Source organism: Salmo salar, chromosome 19 (genome assembly GCF_965601325.2).
Source record: "Salmo salar chromosome 19, fSalSal1, whole genome shotgun sequence".
In the NCBI taxonomy this organism is placed as follows: domain Eukaryota; kingdom Metazoa; phylum Chordata; class Actinopteri; order Salmoniformes; family Salmonidae; genus Salmo; species Salmo salar.
The window spans coordinates 68,161,304-68,180,836 of NC_138309.1; the positions used below are offsets into that span (position 1 = coordinate 68,161,304).

Sequence of the window (19,533 nt, forward strand, 5' to 3'; positions counted from 1 at the left end):
AGGTCGGACTTCTGTCGCGCTAGCGGAGAAATTTTAAACGTGTTACGGGGGAGGGTAAAATGTTCCCTCTCTGTTAAGCTTACCCGTAATGCTAAGCTATTGCTACTTGGTTCAGGAGTATCCTTCCAAGCACCAAAATAGGATCCTTTCACTTATGGAAAGGGTGGGTTTTCTAGTGACGTCTCACCTTAACCCCATTCAGCATATTCTGCTGTCGTTTATGCTGACCGGAGCGACACGGTACTTAAATACAAAATACGCATACGGTCTGCCCACACTGTCTTAGTGCGGTAGGCAAATTATTCGGCTCGGTTTACCGGACAGTTAACTTCTAATTTCTAACCTTACTCTAGAAGTTAATATTGACCGACAGAAATAGTACCGTTTGGCCTAACGGACTAAATCTTGAATTTAATCCTCACTGCTATCGACATAAGACCGGAGCTACTCTAAATAGCTTCTCTCAATGGAAAATGCACAATCACTTTGTTTACATAGCAGGCTGTTTGTACAATTCTGTTTGCACAATTAATATATAGAATTTCACAGCAAAGTCCAATTCTATCTTAGATTCCTCGCACGGGCCTCCAATATGTCGTGTCTTTGGGGGGTACCATTAAACGGAAGATATGTTTATCAATTAGCTCCCTGTAATTATTATCACGCGATTAAACTGATTAATCGTTTAATTGTAATTAACTAGGAGATCGGGGCACCAAGGAGAATATTCAGATTACAAAGCTATAATTTTCCTAATATAACTTTCCTGTACTATAATATTCTATTATAGTAATATTATAGTATAGGCCGATTATCTTCTAGTTTCAATGGTGTATTTTACCTCTAGTCCAGTCTCATTCCAAACGTCGTAAATTGTTGTATCTGCACGAACCCAGTCTTTACTAAAATCATCCATACATCAATTGTCTTTAAAATCATTTATTTACTACACTAAGTAATTAACAGAAAAACATACAAACAGTAATTATCGTCACAAAGGATTGGTATAGGAATGTGCCCTTGTGGGCTAAACAGGCAGGTTGGCCTGTTGAACAATGGATCATAAAAGGTCAGCTGTGGCACACAGAGTTCATTAATATTAACAATTGACAATTGAAGGCTCACTCATTCGGGAACAATTGCAATCAATATATATTTACGCTCAGTGTGTCGTTCTGATTCTTGTTGGAGAGTAGTTCTGATGGAGAGTCTCTCTCTCGGTGAGAATGGATCTTTCAAAGCGACATTCATTAATGTCGTCATCGAATGGTTGTTTCGTTGGTCTTCGCGTTCGATGATATAATTTACTTAGCTGCAGACTAATAATTAATATCAAAGACTTGTTCTTATTCTGTCGGTATCAATAGTCTAAAAGTTAACCACGTGGTATGGTTCACTTTCAGTAGAGGAATTAGATGGTAGAACCTATGTGGCCACGGAGTGTAGGCCTGGTCTGAAGAAATGTGAATCAGGGGGTGTTTTATAGTGCCCATAGAACAGCTTGTCAAATGACGCCTGGTCCTGTATGGGTCCCTGGGGGCGTGCCTATGACTGAGTTAGATTTGGTTACAGAAATACAATTCTATCACATTACATCAGTACATAGCATCTCAATGTCTTACAAAAGCTTTATCCTTATTAATACATTCTATACAACCATTATGATGCTATTATATAAACAGTTTTATGGTAATATGGCTATATTGTCTCTTCTGAGTATCACAAAATTGTACCAAGCGGATCAGTTCGTAGCTGGATTCTTCACCAATCTTCCATACCTTCTCCAGAACACAAAATGTCGCTTGGCTCTCCAATTCTATGAGTTGGAAGAATTTCCTGTGTCTCTCTATGGGCCATGTGGCCAGAGACTCTCCTGGAATTTTAGAGTTTTTACGACCCTTTACACACAGGGTGGATTGGGTGCAAAAGGGAGGGGTCAACTGTCCTCCCTGTACCAAAAGAGGCCAACGTCATGACAGCAGCATACAACTGACCTAAACGTTTAGGACGTCTTGCTAAAATATCCTAATGATTATGATCACACTTCCTCTATTCAAATATTACGTAGGCTCTATACCAAAGATGGTTTGCTATAGTTTAGAAACTTTGGAATCTAGCTTGAGTTATCAGTGTAGTCCAGTTATTGCCTGGACTTGTTGAAATATCTTCATGCCGAGAAAAAAACGTAACCTCTTACACTCCTTTTCTCAAAGAATGCCTTCATGGCATTCTGCTGTTTCTACTTTAGCTTTTCTACTGTACAGTCATGGCCAAAAGTTTTGAGAATGACACAAATATACATTTTCACAAAGTCTGCTGCCTCAGTTTGTATGATGGCAATTTGCATATACTACAGAATGTTATGAAGAGCGATCAGATTAATTGCAAAGTCCTTTTTTGCCATGCAAATGAACTGAATCCCCCAAAATCATTTCTACTGCATTTCAGCCCTGCCACAAAAGGACCAGCTGACATCATGTCAGTGACTCTCTCGTTAACACAGGTGTGAGTGTTGACGAGGACAAGGCTGGAGATCACTCTGTCATGCTGATTGAGTTCGAATAACAGACTGGAAGCTTCAAAAGGAGGGTAGTGCTTGGAGTCATTTGTTCTTCCTCTGTCAACCATGGTTACCTGCAACGAAACACATGCCGTCATCATTGCTTTGCACAAAAAGGGCTTCACAGGCAAGGATATTGCTGCCAGTAAGATTGCACCTAAACCAACCATTTATCAGATCATCAAGAACAGCGGTTCAATTGTTGTGAAGAAGGCTTCAGGGCGCCCAAGAAAGTCCAGGAAGCTCCAGGACCGTCTCCTAAAGTTGATTCAGCTGCGGGATCGGGGCACCACCAGTACAGAGCTTGCTCAGGAATGGCAGCAGGCAGGTGTGAATGAGGGGAAGACGGTGAGGGGAAGACTTTTGGAGGATGGCCTGGTGTCAAGAAGGGCAGCAAAGAAGCCACTTCTCTCCAGTAAAAACATCAGGGACAGACTGATATTCTGCAAAAGGTACAGGGATTGGACTGCTGAGGACTGGGGTAAAGTCATTTTCTCTGATGAATCCCCTTTCCGATTGTTTGGGGCATCCGGAACAAAGCTTGTCCGGAGAAGACAAGGTGAGCGCTACCATCAGTCCTGTGTCATGCCAACAGTAAAGCATCCTGAGACCATTCATGTGTGGGGTTGCTTCTTAGCCAAGGGAGTGGGCTCACTCACAATTTTGCCTAATAAAACAGCCATGAATAAAGAATGATACCAACACATCCTCCGAGAGCAACTTCTCCCAACCATCCAGGAACAGTTTGGTGACAAACAATGCCTTTTCCAGCATGATGGAGCACCTTGTCATAAGGCAAAAGTGATAACTAAGTGGCTCGGGGAACAAAACATTGATATTTTGGATCCATTGCCAGGAAACTCCCCAGACCTTAATCCCATTGAGAACCTGTGGTCAATCCTCAAGAGGCGGGTGGACAAACAAAACCCCACAAATTCTGACAAACTCCAAGCAATGATTATGCAAGAATGGGCTGCCATCAGTCAGGATGTGACCCAGAAGTTAATTGACAGCATGCCAGGGTGGATTGCAGAGGTCTTGGAAAAAGAAGGATCAACACTGCAAATATTGACTCTTTGCATCAACTTCATGTAATTGTCAATAAAAGCCTTTGACACTTATGAAATGCTTGTAATTGTACTTCAGTATTCCATAGTAACATCTGACTATCTAAAGACACTGAAGCAGCAAACTTTGTGGAAATTAATATTTGTGTCATTCTCCAAACTTTTGGCCACAACTGTAGTTTGTAGCCACTTATCTTCATTTATTTTCCCTCTCCAACACGGCCATCCCATTTGTGCCCCTCTATCTCATACTCTCCATCTCTTTCTCATACTCTCTCTGTCTCTCTGATTTTCTTTCTCTCCCCCTCTTTCTGAATCTCTATCTGCTGAGAATTAGAGGAGGCAGTTTGGAAAAAACTAATCGCGTCTGAATCGTCCTCTGGAATAATGGATATTCTGGGGTGATAATTACATAACCAACATTTTCTAGTAATACTAGTCTGGTGGGAATAAGGTTTAGCCTAATTGTCGAAGAAAATTGAGGAGAGAGAGAAAATCCCAACGTAATTAGGTCTATAATCAATAGTGTATCTGTTAAATGTGCCTGGCTTTATAAATCATTCGTACACAGTACCAGTCAAAAGTTTGGACACACCTACTCATTCAAGGCTTTTTTTCTTTATTTTGACTATTTTCTACATTGTAGAACAATAGTGAATACATCAACACTATGAAATGACACATATGGAATCATGTAGTAACCAAAAAAGTGTTTAACCTGTTAGGGCTAGGGGGCACTATTGACACGGCCGGATAAAAAAACGTACCCGATTTAATCTGGTTACTACTCCTGCCCAGTAACTAGAATATGCATATAATTATTGGCTTTGGATAGAAAACACCCTAAAGTTTCTAAAACTGTTTGAATGGTGTCTGTGAGTATAACAGAACTCATATGGCAGGCCAAAACCTGAGAAGATTCCATGCAGGAAGTGGCCTGTCTGACAAGTTGTGTTTCATCTTGGCTCTTTTTATTGAAGACTGAGGATCTTTGCTATAACGTGACACTTCCTACGGCTCCCATAGGCTCTCAGAGCCCGGGAAAAAGCTGAACGATATCGAGGCAGCCTCTGGCTGAAACACATTATCGCGTTTGGCAAGTGGCCGATCAGAGTACTATGGGCTTAGGCGCGTGCCCGAGTCGACCCCATGCTTTATTTTCTTTCGTCTGTTTACCTAAACGCAGATTCCCGGTCGGAATATTATCGCTTTTTTATGAGAAAAATGGCATAAAAATTTATTTTAAACAGCGGTTGACATGCTTCGAAGTACGGTAATGGAATATTTAGAATTTTTTTGTCACGAATTGCGCCATGCTCGTCACCCTTATTTACCCTTTCGGATAGTGTCTTGAACGCACGAACGAAAAACGCCGCTATTTGGATATAACAATGGATTATTTGGGACCAAACCAACATTTGTTATTGAAGTAGAAGTCCTGGGAGTGCATTCTGACGAAGACAGCAAAGGTAATAACATTTTTCTTATAGTAAATCTGACTTTGGTGAGTGCTAAACTTGCTGGGTGTCTAAATAGCTAGCCCTGTGATGCCAGGCTATCTACTGAGAATATTGCAAAATGTGCTTTCACCGAAAAGCTATTTTAAAATCGGACATATCGAGTGCATAGAGGAGTTCTGTATCTATAATTCTTAAAATAATTGTTATGCTTTTTGTGAACGTTTATCGTGAGTAATTTAGTAAATTCACCGGCAGTGTTCGGTGGGAATGCTAGTCACATGCTAGTCACATGCTAATGTAAAAAGCTGTTTTTTGATATAAATATGAACTTGATTGAACAAAACATGCATGTATTGTATAACATAATGTCCTAGGGTTGTCATCTGATGAAGATCATCAAAGGTTAGTGCTACATTTAGCTGTGGTTTGGGCTTATGTGCTAGCTTGAAAAATGGCTGTCTGATTATTTCTGGCTGGGTACTCTGCTGACATAATCTAATGTTTTGCTTTTGTTGTAAAGCCTTTTTGAAATCGGACATTGTGGTTAGATTAACGAGAGTCTTGTCTTTAAAATGGTGTAAAATAGTCATATGTTTGAAAAATTGAAGTTTTTGCATTTTTGAGGTATTTGAATAACGCGCCACGGGATTACACTGGCTGTTGAGTAGGTGGGACGCAAGCGTCCCACCTAGCCCATAGAGGTTAAAGTAATTAAAATATATTTGAGATTCTTTAAAGTAGCCATCTTTTGCCTTGATGACAGCTTTGCACACTCTTGGCATTCTCTCATCCAGCTTCATGAGGAATGCTTTTCCAACAGTCTTGAAGGAGTTCCCACATATGCAGAGCACTTGTTGGCTGCTTTTCCTTCACTCTGCGGTCCAACTCATCCCAAACCATCTCAATTGCCTTAAGGTTAGGTGATTGTGGAGGCCAGGTCATCTGATGCAGCACTCCATCACTCTCCTTGGTCAAATAGCCCTTGTTTTGGGTCATTGTCCTGTTGAAAAACAAATGATAGTCCCACTAAGCGCAAACCAGATGGGATGGCGTATCGCTGCAAAATGCTGTGTTAGCCATGCTGGATAAGTATGCCTTGAATTCTAAATAAATCACACAGTGTCACCAGCAAAGCACCATCACACCTCTTCCTCCATGCTCCATGGTGGGAACCACATATGCAGAAATCATCCGTTCACCTACTCTGCGTCTCACAAAGACACGGCGGTTGGAACCAAATATCTCATTTGGACTCATCAGACCGAAGGTCAGATTTCCACCGGTCTAATGTCCATTGCTCTTATTTCTTGGCCCAAGCAAGTCTCTTCTTATTGGTGTGCTTTAGTAGTGGTTTCTTTGCAGCAATTCGACCATGAAGACCTGATTCACAGTCTCCTCTGAACAGTTGATGTTGAGATGTGTCTGTTACTTGAACTCTGAAGTATTTATTTGATCTGCAATCTGAGGTGCAGTTATCACTAATGAACTTATCCTCTGCAGCAGAGGTAACTCTGGGTATTCCTTTCCTGTGGCGGTCCTCATGAGAGCCAGTTTAATCATAGCGCTTGATGGTTTTTGCGACTGCACTTGAAGCAACTTTCAAAGTACTTGACATTTTCAGGATTGACTGACCTTCTTCTTAAAGTAATATTGGACTGTAATTTTATCTTTGCTCATTTAAGCTGTTCTTGCCATAATATGGACTTGGTCTTTTACCAAATAGGGCTATCTTCTGTATACCACCCCTACTTTGTCACAGCACAACTGATTGGCTCAAACGCATTAAGACGGAAAGAAATTCCCCAAATTAACAAGGCACAACTGTTCATTGAAATGGTGACTACCTCATGAAGCTGGTTGATAGAATGCCAATAGTGTGCAAAGGGTGGCTACTTTGAAGAATCTGAAATATAACATCTATTTTGATTTGTTTGACACTTATTTGTTTTTGGTTACTACATGATTCCATATGTGTCATTTCATAGTTTCGACGTCTTCACTATTTTTCTACAATGTAGAAAATAGTGAAAGAAAGAAACCCTTCAATGAGTAGGTGTGTGCAAACTTTTGACTGGTACTGTATATCTACAGAAATCAGACAGATCTTGCTTCTGTTCCCTGTTTAATAGCCGACTGATTCCGTGAGCGCCAAGCCTCATACAACGACAAAATGTCGGATAAAGCAATATCACAGATTTGGCTCTTTTTAATCTTTGCTATGCTGTAATAAAGGCTTTACTATTTATTATTATTTTTTAGAACAGACTGGTATTATTTATTCTGTATTTAGTGTTTACACTGTTCCAAACAGGAAGAAAAATAATTTTGTCATCTAACGACAGCTGTTTCTCACACTTGTGCACTCAGCTCTCGCTCCTATACCCTCCTTTTTCTTGATCGCCTTATTACAATTATTATTATGATCATTATAATAAGTCATGTCGTTATTATTAGTAGGCTTTGTATAGTAGCCTTGTATAACCACTATCGAGACAGCATACAGTGAGTTCAGAAAAATGCCCCTTGACTTTTTCCACATTTTGTTACGTTACAGCCTTATTCTAAAATGGATTAAATTGTTTTTTTCCTCGTCAATCTACACACAATTCCCCATAATGACAAAGTAAAAATACAAGGCGGAAGTTTACATACACTTAGGTTGGAGTCATTAAAACTTGTTTTTCAACCACTCCACAAATTTCTTGTTAACAAACTATAGTTTTGGCAAGTCGGTTAGGACATCTACTTTGTGCATGACACAAGTAATTTTTCCAACAATTGTTTACCGACAGATTATCTCACTTATAATTCACTATATCACAATTCCAGTGGGTCAGAAGTTTATATACACTAAGTTGACTGTGCCTTTTAAACAGCTTGGAACATTCCAGAAAATGATGTGATGGCTTTAGAAGCTTCTGATAGGCTAATTGACATCATTTGAGTCAATTGGAGGTGTACCTGTGGATGTATTTCAAGGCCTACCTTCAAACTCAGGCCTCTTTGCTTGACATCATGGGAAAATCAAAAGAAGCCAAGACCTCAGAAAGAAAATTGTAGACCTCCACAAGTCTGGTACATTATTGGGAGCAATTTCCAAATGCCTGAAGGTACCACGTTCATCTGTTCAAACAATAGTACGCAAGAATAAACACAATGAGATCACGCAGCTGTCATACCGCTCAGGAAGGAGACGCGTTTTGTCTCCTAGAGATTAACGTATTTTGGTGCGAAAACTGCAAATAAATCCCAGAACAGCAAAGGACTTTGTGAAGATGCTGGAGGAAACGGGTACAAAAGTATCTATATCCACAGTAAAACGAGTCCTATATCGACGTAACCTGAAAGGCCGCTCAGCAAGGGAGAAGCCATTGCTCCAAACCCGCCATAAAAAAGCCAGACTACGGTTTGCAACTGGGCACAAAGATCATGGGCACAAAGATCATACTTTTTGGAGAAATATCCTCTGGTCTGATGAAACAAAATGTGATGAATGTGATGAAAGAAATAAAAGCTGAAATAAATCATTCTCTACTATTATTCTGACATTTCACATTCTTAAAATAGTGGTGATCCTAACTGACCTAAAACAGGGAATTTTTACTAGGATTAAATGTCAGGAATTGTGAAACTGAGTTTAAATGTATTTGGCTAAGGTGTATGTAAACCTCCGACTTCAACTGTAGGTCTGGTGTTAGAACCAATAATGGCTGCTTTACTTACCTCTCTTGGGTAGCGGAATTACTTCGGCTTCCCGCCAGGCCTGATGACAGACACTTTCCTCTAGACTCAGATTATAGCCACTCCTTTCTGTCATATCTTTAGTCAGCTACTATCCTCAGTAGCTTTCCATCTAAATTGTCAATGCCAGGAGTTTTGTCATTTATTGATCAATTACAAAAAATGTTCCACCTCTCCCACATTAACTTTACAAAATTCAAACTTGCAATGCTTTTCTTTCATTATTTGTTTTTTTTATGCATAAATATGCTGGCTCACTTCGTTGTTGGCATTTCCTGCTTAAATTTACCCACTTTGACAATGAAGTAATCATTAAAATAATTGGCAACATCAAATGGTTTTGTGATGAATAAGATGGAGTTGAAGGATGCCTGTATCTTTGTAGTGACTGGGTATATTGATACACCATCCAAAGTGTAATTAACTTCACCATGCTCAAAGGCATATTCAATGTCAGATTTTTGTATTTATTCAATGTGTGCTTTTTAAAACATTTTACCAATCTACCAATAGGTGCTCTTCTTTGCGAGGCATTGGAAAGCCTCCCTGGTCTTTGTGGTTGAATCTGTGTTTTCACTGCTCGACTGAGGGACCTTAAAGATAATTGTATATGTGGGGTAGAGGGATGTAGTCATTCAAAAATCAATGGAACTTATGTAAACTTGTTAAACATTTTTACTCCCATAGTTATTTAGGCTTGCTATAAGAAAGGGGTTGAATACTTGTTCACTCAAGACACTACTACTATAATTTGTAAATTCTAAAAACATAATTCCGCTTTGATATTATGGGGTTGTGTGTGTGTGTGTGTGTGTGCATGTGTGCGTGTAGGCCAGTGACACAACAAACTGGAAAAAGTCGAAGGGTGAGAATACTTTCTGAGGCACTCAATATCAATACAATACACTTGTTCAGTTTACCTCCATAGGTATGAGTTAAAGATGTGTATATCTATGGCAGTGGATAAGAAGTATGCAAAAGTGTTTTTGCTAAACCACCACAAGGGGTGGCTGGCTGAATTAATTTAATTTTGTCTCAAAGTATATCTAAAACTGTTCAAGTTCACAACCTATGCAGTAATGCACAGTTCGTAAGCGTCACATTAGTATTGAGTAGATTCACTAGTGCTTTACAACATTCAAAGCTCATGTATAGAAACACTTTATGGCATTAAAAGCTTCCTATGACAAGCACATGCTAGCTGTTCTTTACTAAAATATTTTCTTTCTGAAAACTGTTATACACTGTTATACAATAGAAAATGTATTGGCTAGCTATATATTTCAACTGAAAATAGCGCTGATGACTGAAAACATCTGTGCAGGAAAATGCTTGCAACACTGGTTTTAGTCACGCAGATGTTCTAATTTAGCTAGCTAGCTAGCTAGCAAACAATCTTATCATGAATGCAAGCTAGCACTTGGCCTGAATGATAAGACTGTGCCAACTGTCTTGCTTTTTGCAGATTGCATATTTCAGAAAACTAACTATATAAATAAACCCACTAATATAATAGGCCTAGACAGTAAGTGTTTGTATCAAGGATGATTTAACTTTGGCATCAGTCCAGTGTTCGCACATAAGTAACAGATTGCTAGGCCAACTACCTTGCTGGCTAGATAGAGCTAGCTAGCAAGAAAATGTTAACTACTGTAATTAAATCAAATTTTATTTGTCACATGCAATGAATACTGTGAAATGCTTACATACAAGCCCTTGACCAACAATGCAGTTAAGAAATATTTACTAAATAAACTAAAGCGAAAAAGAAAAGTAGCACAAAAGTAATCTGGATGGCCATTTGATTAACCTCCCTGGGCAAGGTGGGACGTTTGCGTCCCATCTAGTCAACAGCCAGTGGAATCGCGTGGCGCGAAATACAAATACCTCAAAAATGCTATTCAATTCAATTTCTCAAACATATGACTATTTTACACCATTTTAAAGACAAGACTCTAGTTAATCTAACCACATTGTCCGATTTCAAAAAGGCTTTACAGCGAAAGCAATTATGTCAGGAGAGTACCCTGCCAAAAATAATCACACAGCCATTTTCAAAGCAAGCATATATGTCACAAAAACCAAAACCACAGCTAAATGCAGCACTAACCTTTTGATGATCTTCATCAGATGACACTCCTAGGACATTATGTTATACAATACATGCATGTTTTGTTCAATCAAGTTCATATTTATATCAAAAACCAGCTTTTTACATTAGCATGTGACGTTCAGAACTAGCATACCCACCGCAAACTTCCGGTGAATTTACTAAATTACTCACGATTAACGTTCACAAAATACATAATTATTTTAAGAATTATAGATACAGAACTCCTTTATGCAATCGCGGTGTCAGATTTTAAAATAGCTTTTCGGCGAAAGCACATTTTGCAATATTCTGAGTACATAGCCCGGCCATCACGGCTAGCTAATTTGACACCCACCAAGTTTGGCCCTCACCAAACTCAGATTTACTATAAGAAAAATTGGATTACCTTTGCTGTTCTTTGTCAGAATGCACTCCCAGGACTTCTACTTCAACAACAAATGTTGTTTTGGTTCCAAATAATCCATAGTTATATTCAAATACCTCCATTTTGTTCGTGCGTTCAGGTCAGTATCTGAAGGGTGACGCGCGAGCGCATTTCGTGACAAAATAAGGTAACCTTTGCTTTCATGGGCACAGGGACTAGGATGGTCTGCTTGAATAGAGACTCATGTATTACAGACTCGGTCAGGGAGAGGTTGAAAATGTCAGTGAAAACACTTGCCAGTTGGTCGGCGCATGCTCCAAGTACACGTCCTGGTAATCCGTCTGGCTCCGCAACCTTGTGAATGTTGGCCTGTTTTTAAAGGTCTTGCTCACATCAGCTATGGAGAGCATGATCACACAGTCGTCCGGAACAGCTGGTGCTCTCATGCATGCTTCAGTGTTGCTTGCCTCGAAGCGAGCATAAAAGGCATTTAGCCCGTCTGGTGTCAGTGGGCAGCTCGTGGCTGGGTTTCCCTTTGTAGTCTGTAATAGTTTGCAAGCACTGCCACATCCGACGAGCGTCCGAGCCGGTGTAGTAGGATTCAGTCTTAGTACTGTATTGGCGCTTTGCCTGTTTGATGGTTTGTCTGACGGCATAGTGGGATTTCTTATGTGTACAGATTAGTGTCCCGCTTCTTGAAAGCGGCAGCTCTAGCCTTTAGCTCGGTGCGGATGTTGCCTGTAATCCATTGCTTCTGGTTGGAATATGTACGTACGGTCACTGTGGGGACGCCGTCGATGCACTTATTGATGAAGCCGATGACAGGTGTAATACTCTTCAATGCCATTGGATGAATCCTGGAACATATTCCAGTCTGTGCTAGCAAAACAGTCCTGTAGCTTAGCATCTGCTTCATCTGACAACTTTTTTATTGATCTAGTCACTGGTTCTTCCTGCTTTAATTTTTGCTTGTAAGCAGCAATCAGAAAGATAGAATTATGTTCAGTTTTGCCAAATGGAGGGTGAGGGAGAGCTTTGTACGCGTCTGTGTGTGGAGTAAAGGTAGTCTAGAGTTTATTTATTTTTTATTAGCTTGTTGAGTGCGGCTTTAGTGCCAGCATCAGTTTGTTGTGGTAAATAGACGGCTACGAAAAATATACATTAACTTTTGGCAAATAGTGTGGGAGCAACATTATATCCTTTGCATCAGACTCGACGGACATCCAGCGAAAAATCATATCGCCATTAGCATAACAAAATGTAATAATTTAATTTTTTTCAAAAACATTTTTTCAAATTATATCGTTTTATAGATACACCTCTCCTGAATCGAACCACGTTGTCCGATTTTCAAAAAGGCTTTACAGCAAAAGCAAAACATTAGATTATGTTAGAGGAGTATATCGTAAAAGTAGCCACATAGCCATTTTCCGACCAACCACATGCATCACAAATAACCAAAAAACAGCTAAATGCAGCACTAACCTTTTACAAACTTCATCAGATGACACTCCTAGGACATCATGTTACACAATACATGCATTCTTTTGTTCGATAAAGTTCATATTTATATATAAAAACAGCATTTTACATCGGCGCATAACGTTGACTAACTATTTTCCCTCAAATGCATCCGGTGAAACAGTGCTACAATTTACTAAATTACTATTCGAAAACATTTTTAAAATGTAATATTGTCATTCTAAGATTTATAGATGAATATCTCTTGAAAGCACCTGTAATGCCAGATTTAAAAATAACTTTACTGGGTAATCACACTTTGCGATAAAAGGGGATGCGATACTCAGAACAATAGGCTAGCAATAGCAATAGGCTAGCCATCTTGGAACAATCGCATATCACATCTAGTCTTGTATACTATTGTCAATAATCCCTTGCCTTTGATTATCTTCATCCTTAGGCACTTCCAGGAATCCCAGGTCCACAACAAATGTATTTTCGTTCGAAAAAGTTAATCCTTTACGTCCCAATAGCTTGTTCTTGTTAGCGCGTTCTGAAGGCTTCACCAAAAGTTACAACGTGCGCGGGGCTACTCTTTCAACAAAATGCATTTTTTTCTTATTTAGGTTCGTTCAAACATGTCAAACGTTGTATAACATAAATCTGTAGGGCCTTTTTCAACGAGAGCTCCAATAAGATTCGAGGGGGACAATTGCATTGTGTTCCAAAACGTTTCGAAAGGGGAGGGTAACCAGGGGCGCCGGCGTCATAATGGTGATGGCCCTCTCCATGTGACCACGTTCCACAGCGTGTCATTCTGTCAGTTTTCACAGTAGGAGACTCAAATCACTTTGTATAGACTGGGGACATCTAGTGGAAGCAATAGGAAGTGCTCAATGAACCATAGCTCACGGTGTGATTTAATAGGCAACGTGATGAAGTTGAGTTCGCAATTCAGAATTCCACTTCCTGTTTCGATCTGTCTCAGGGTTTTGACTGCCATATGAGTTCTGTTATACTCACAGACACCATTCAAACAGTTTTAGAAACTTTAGGGTGTTTTCTATCCACAAGTATTAATTATATGCATATCCTAGCTTCTGAGTGTGAGTAGTAGGCCGTTTAAAATGGGCACAATTTTTTTTCAAAATGCGCTGTGGCGCCCCCTATCCTAGGCGACCGTCAAGAGGTTAAAGAAAAAATCTTACTTCAGTTTGAGGTGAGTAACTGCTGATCTGATAACCAGAAGCTATTTTCGGTTAAAAGAGACTGTTGCAGCAACACTATGTACAAAATACTTTTGATTATTTACTTATTCAAATACGCTGGCTGTTGCAAGCTACTCACCGTCAAACCACCATGCCCACTCTCTCACATCGGCACTTCCGAGCTATATGATGTTCAATGAGCAGCGCGTAGAGCGCTCTCTTCAGACAATCATTGAATTTTTTTTTTTAAATGACCACAAATGAGCATACCATCTCATAATGACTTGCTATCTCACAGCTCCTAGTGAGATTTTATTTTGGGGGTGGCGGGAACGGTCCTCCATACACACTAGCTAATCCAAGTTTTCATATCAAGACTGGCTGAGTTTGGGCAAATAGACGATAATGTAAGGCGGGTAAAAAGTTTGAAAGCTTTGAGCAAATAAGGCGGGAGAATATGGGATATTGATCGTTCTGCCAACCACTCACTGTGTTTCAGAGGAGGATGTTGACTCTAAGCGGGGGGGGTTTTTGTGGCGCGAAATAAAGAATTTAACTGCTGACTTTTTGCTAACAAAGCAAGAGATTAGTCATAAATTAATTCAGAGATTGTCAGACGAAAAGGTATACAAAGTTATCTTGCTATTTTCCAATGATGTCATGCTAGGTTTGTAAGGAAATTATTTATCATGTTAGCTGATTGGTTTAGTCACCAAACCTCTGCTTTGTATTGTTCTACATCCACAGTTTTGGCAAGTTCATATTACAGCTATCTACACTTTGTAGGTGTACATTTAGAAATGTGACTTTCTTAATTTTGTGGTTTGCTATGACATTAGCACACCTACTGCAATCTGTATAGTAGGACCAGCCTTTTATATAGTGAAAGGACTATTGCATTTTTGTTCAATGTCAAATCTGTTCTAACCCCATTGTACTCCCCTCCCCCCCAGGAGTCGAACCTCTGTGAAGCCACCTTTCCTGTCCTCTCCTGTGAGTATGACTCAAACAAACAAAAAAACACCATAGAACTACGTAATTATTACCCCCTGGTTTTGTTTTGAAATACATCCCTGTTCAGTACATTTCAATGTTGTTTTCAGTTTTTTAATGTCATCAACTGTTGTATTATATCGAGTAAAAAATAGACACACAACATCTCTTCTCCGTTTGAAAGCAGTGTGTATTTTTTGTCGATATTTGAAGATCACATATATTGTCATCGATTTCTGAATCATCGGCCATACTGCACAAAGCTGCAGTCTAATGAATGGAGTTTCCTTTAAGGTGAATGTTCTGGTCCCTTTCCTAGGTGTTTGAGGGCGTCTACAACAATGCCAGAATGATACATTTCCTCACAGCTGTGGTGGTGAGTCATTTTTAACACTGGTCAGTTTTTTTGTTGTCTGTTTTAATCCTGAGACATGGCTAGAATTCAATGGCGTCTACAGCCATTTCTCAGGGCTATGTCTGCATGGACATTTAGCATCTTGTTATATCAAACCATAATGTTGTTGAAATGGCTCATCAGAGTTTTAGATAGTATTTTCTTCAATCTCCTGCTCCTTCTCTCATTCTCCTGCCTACATACCTCCCTCCATGCCCCTCTCTTTTTTGCCTCCTTTACAGGGCTCCACCTGTGACGTAAGAGTGAAGAACGGCAACGTGTACGAGGGCATCTTCAAGACCCTCGGCTCACGGGTAAGTACATGAAAGTCTCTAAGATCCAAGCCACACTCTGTAGTTCTTGACCAGGGTTTATGTTCGCGGCTCTGATGTCTCTACTAGTCCTTATGGTCTAAAGAAGGTTGTCTTCCCTCTAGGGCTGACTCCATTTAGTCGACTGGTCAATCATTTGGTAGATAGGCTGTTTGTCAACCAAGATTATTTTAGTTGAGCAATCGCAAATAGATTTACAGATGCATTTTTTTTTCATGACAAACGTGACACCTTTCCGATTCAGGCCTGTCTCAGTGGACTAATCCATTGCGGAGGTCGCGGGGATGGGACAGTCCAAGACGGGGAGTGTGGCTAAGATCCATGGCTCTCTTTCGCCACTTTGTGCGCATTCATTGTTTAATAACTTCACTGTGTAAATTGTTTGCCCTTTGATTGTTAGTGTCTATCAATTCCCCATTACATATACAGTATCACCAGTAGTAGCCTACATTTACTGTTAATTCCCATCATTTCTAATCTACAATGTTTGTTTTGTTACAGTATTTTTGGTTAATGCATTTAATATATAAGTATTACAGTCGTTTACCGTTCTCATTGTCAGAGTGGACCTGTTAATTTCAGAGCTCGTAACCTATGCTACACTTGTGTGAAACAGATTTTGGTTTATGTCATTCCATTTATGAGTTTTGTCAATTTATTTGTCTTTTGTTAGGAGTGCTCCTGTCAAAGTTGAGTAATATACAAGTAGGCCTAGGCTACCTGGCCTGTGCGCAAATGTCTGCCTATAAATGTGCCCATTTGGGGATGTCTGATTTAGTATTTCTGATTGTCTTACCACCACTAATGAGATGTGGAGCGTCTTTAAGGATTTTTTTATTCACCTCAAAGAGCAGGTAAAGGAAGTCTGTTTTCTTATTTTATGTATTTTTTTCAAACAAGGAAGTCTGTCATTGTCAAAGGATTCTAAAAACAATGGTTCCTCAATGTATACAAAAAAATTAATCTCTTTCCCTTTCGATAACCACTCGGCATGAAAGGGAAAAATGTAATCCTCTGATCCAGTGGAAACCTCATAAAATGCCTGATTACTTCTTATCCCTTGCACAAATAGACTACAGCTGTGTCTTTCCCGAGCTCACTGGCGCGGGAATCTCTGAGGGCCCAGAATATCCCAGAAAAAAAAAAAAAAAATAGTGCACAATTTTTTTTACATCTCTGTTAATGAGCATTTCTCCTTTACCAAGATAATCAATCCACTTGACAGGTGTGGCATATCAAGAAGCTGATCAAACAGCATGATCATTACACAGGTGCACCTTGTGCGGGGGACAATAAAAGGGCACTTTAAAATTTGCATTTTGTCACACAACACAATGCCACAGATGTCTCAAGTTTTGAGAGCGCATGCAATTGGCATGCAAGAATGTCCACCAGAGCTGTTGCCAGAGAATTGAATGTTAATTTCTCTACCATAAGCCGCCTCCAACGTCATTTTAGAGTATTTGGCTGTAGGTCCAACTGGCCTCACAACCGCAGACCACGTGTAAGTCCTGTGGGCGAGCGGTTTGCTGAGTCGTTGTGAACAGAGTGCCCCATGGTGGCTGTGGGATTATGGTATGGGTAGGCATAAACTACGGACAACGAACAGAATTGCATTTTATCGATGGCAATTTGAATGCATAGAGATAACGTGACGAGATCCCCAGGCCCATTGTCGTGCCATTCATCCGCCGCTATCAGCTTTTTTTTTCATCAAGATAATGCATGGCCCCATGACGCAAGGATCTGTACATAATTCCTAGAAGCTGAAAATGTCCCAGTTCTTCCATTGCCTGCATATACTCACTTGGGATGCTCTGGATCGACGTGTACGAGAGCATGTTCCAGTTCCCGCCAATATCCAGCAACTTCGCACAGCCATTGAAGAGGAGTGGGACAACATTTCACAGACCACAATCAAAAGCCTGATCAACTCTATGCAAATGAGATGTTGCGCTGCATGTGGCAAATGGTGGTCACTGGTTTTCTGATCCAAGCTCCTACCTTTTTAAAGGTATCTACGACTAACAGCTGCATATCTGTATTCCCAGTCATGTGAAAGCCATAGATTAGGGCCTAATTTATTTTCATTTGACTGATTTCCTTATGAACTGTAAATCAGTAAAATCTTTTAAATTGTTGCATATTGCGATCTGTTTTTTCAGCTCATGAAACATGGGATATATATATATATATATATATGTACCAGTCAAAAGTTTTGACACACACTTAGGTTGGAGTCATTAACTAGTTTTTCAACCACTCCACAAATTTCTTGTGAACAAACTATAGTTTTGGCAAGTCGGTTAGGACATCTACTTTGTGCATGACACAAGTAATTTTTCCAACAATTGTTTACAGACAGATTATCTCACTTATTCGCTGTATCACAATTCCAGTGGGTCAGAAGTTTACATACACTAAGTTGACTGTGCCTTTAAACAGTTTGGAACATTCCAGAAAATGCCTCTTTGCTTGACATCATGGGAAAATCAAAAGAAATCAGCCAAGACCTCAAAAATAAATTGTAGACCTCTAAGTCTGGTTCATCCTTGGGAGCAATTTCCAAACGCCTGAAGGTACCACGTTCATCTGTACAAACAATAGTATGCAGCCGTCATACCGGCATGAACATACTTTGATGCGAAAAGTGCAAATCAATCCCAGAACAACAGCAAAGGCCCTTGTGAAGATGCTGGAGGAAACAGGTACAAAACTATCTATACCCACAGTAAAACGAGTCCTATATCGACATAACCTGAAAGGCCGCTCAGCAAGGAAGAAGCCACTGCTCCAAAACTGCCATAAAAAAGCCAGACTACGGTTTGCAACTGCGCATGGGGACAAAGATCATACATTTTGGAGAAATATCCTCTGGTCTGATGAAACAAAAATGGAACGGTTTGGCCATAATGACCATCGTTATGTTTGGAGGAAAAAGGGGGAGGCTTGCAAGCGGAAGAACACCATCCCAACCGTGAAGCACAGGGGTGGCAGCATCATGTCGTGGGGGTGCTTTACTGCAGGAGGGACTGGTGCACTTCACAAAATAGATGCCATCATGAGGATGGAAAATTATGTGGATATATTGTAGCAACATCTCAAGACATCGCACAGGAAGTTCAAGCTTGGTCGCAAATGGGTCTTCCAAATGGACAATGACCCCAAGCATACTTCCAAAGTTGTGGCAAAATGGCTTAAGGACAACAAAGTCAAGGTACTGGAGTGACCATCACAAAGCCCTGACCTCAATCCTATAGAACATTTGTGGGCAGAACTGATAAAGTGTGTGTGAGCAAGGAGGCCTACAAACCTGACTCATTTACACCAGCTCTGTCAGGAGGAATGGGCCAAAATTCACCCCACTTATTGTGGGAAGCATGTGGAAGGCTACCTGAAACATTTGACCCAAGGTAAAGAATTTAAAGGAAATGCTACCAAATACTAATTGAGTGTATGTAAACTTCTGACCCATTGGGAATGTGATGAAAGAAATAAAAGCTGAAATAAATAATTCTCTCTACTATTATTCTGACATTTCACATTCTTAAAATAAGGTGGTGATCCTAACTGACCTAAGGCAGGGAATGTTTCCTCGGATTAAATGTCAGGAATTGTGAAAAACTGAGTTTAAATGTATTTGGCTAAGGTGTATGTAAACCTCCGACTTTAACTGTACTCATTTCATAGTTTTTCTTATCTTTACTATTTTCTACATTGTAGAATAATAGTGAATACATCAACACTATGAATTAACACATGGAATCATGTAGGAATCAAAAGTGTTAAACAAATCAAAATATATTTTAGATTCTTCAAAGCAGCCACCCTTGGTGTTGA

General features: G+C 39.9%; 1 protein-coding gene across 6 annotated transcripts in view; it reads left to right on the forward strand.

Annotated features, from left to right (window-relative positions):
• LOC106579060 (ataxin-2-like protein) overlaps nucleotides 1-19,533 on the forward strand; it is an 81,513-nt gene that overhangs the window by 25,116 nt on the left and 36,864 nt on the right. For all 6 annotated transcript variants that reach the window (XM_082965915.1, XM_082965916.1, XM_082965914.1 and 3 more), the window contains 3 exons: nucleotides 14,928-14,967; nucleotides 15,287-15,343; nucleotides 15,604-15,675. In XM_082965915.1, coding sequence (XP_082822041.1) covers nucleotides 14,928-14,967; nucleotides 15,287-15,343; nucleotides 15,604-15,675 — 169 coding nt within the window. The remainder of the gene's footprint in view (nucleotides 1-14,927; nucleotides 14,968-15,286; nucleotides 15,344-15,603; nucleotides 15,676-19,533) is intronic.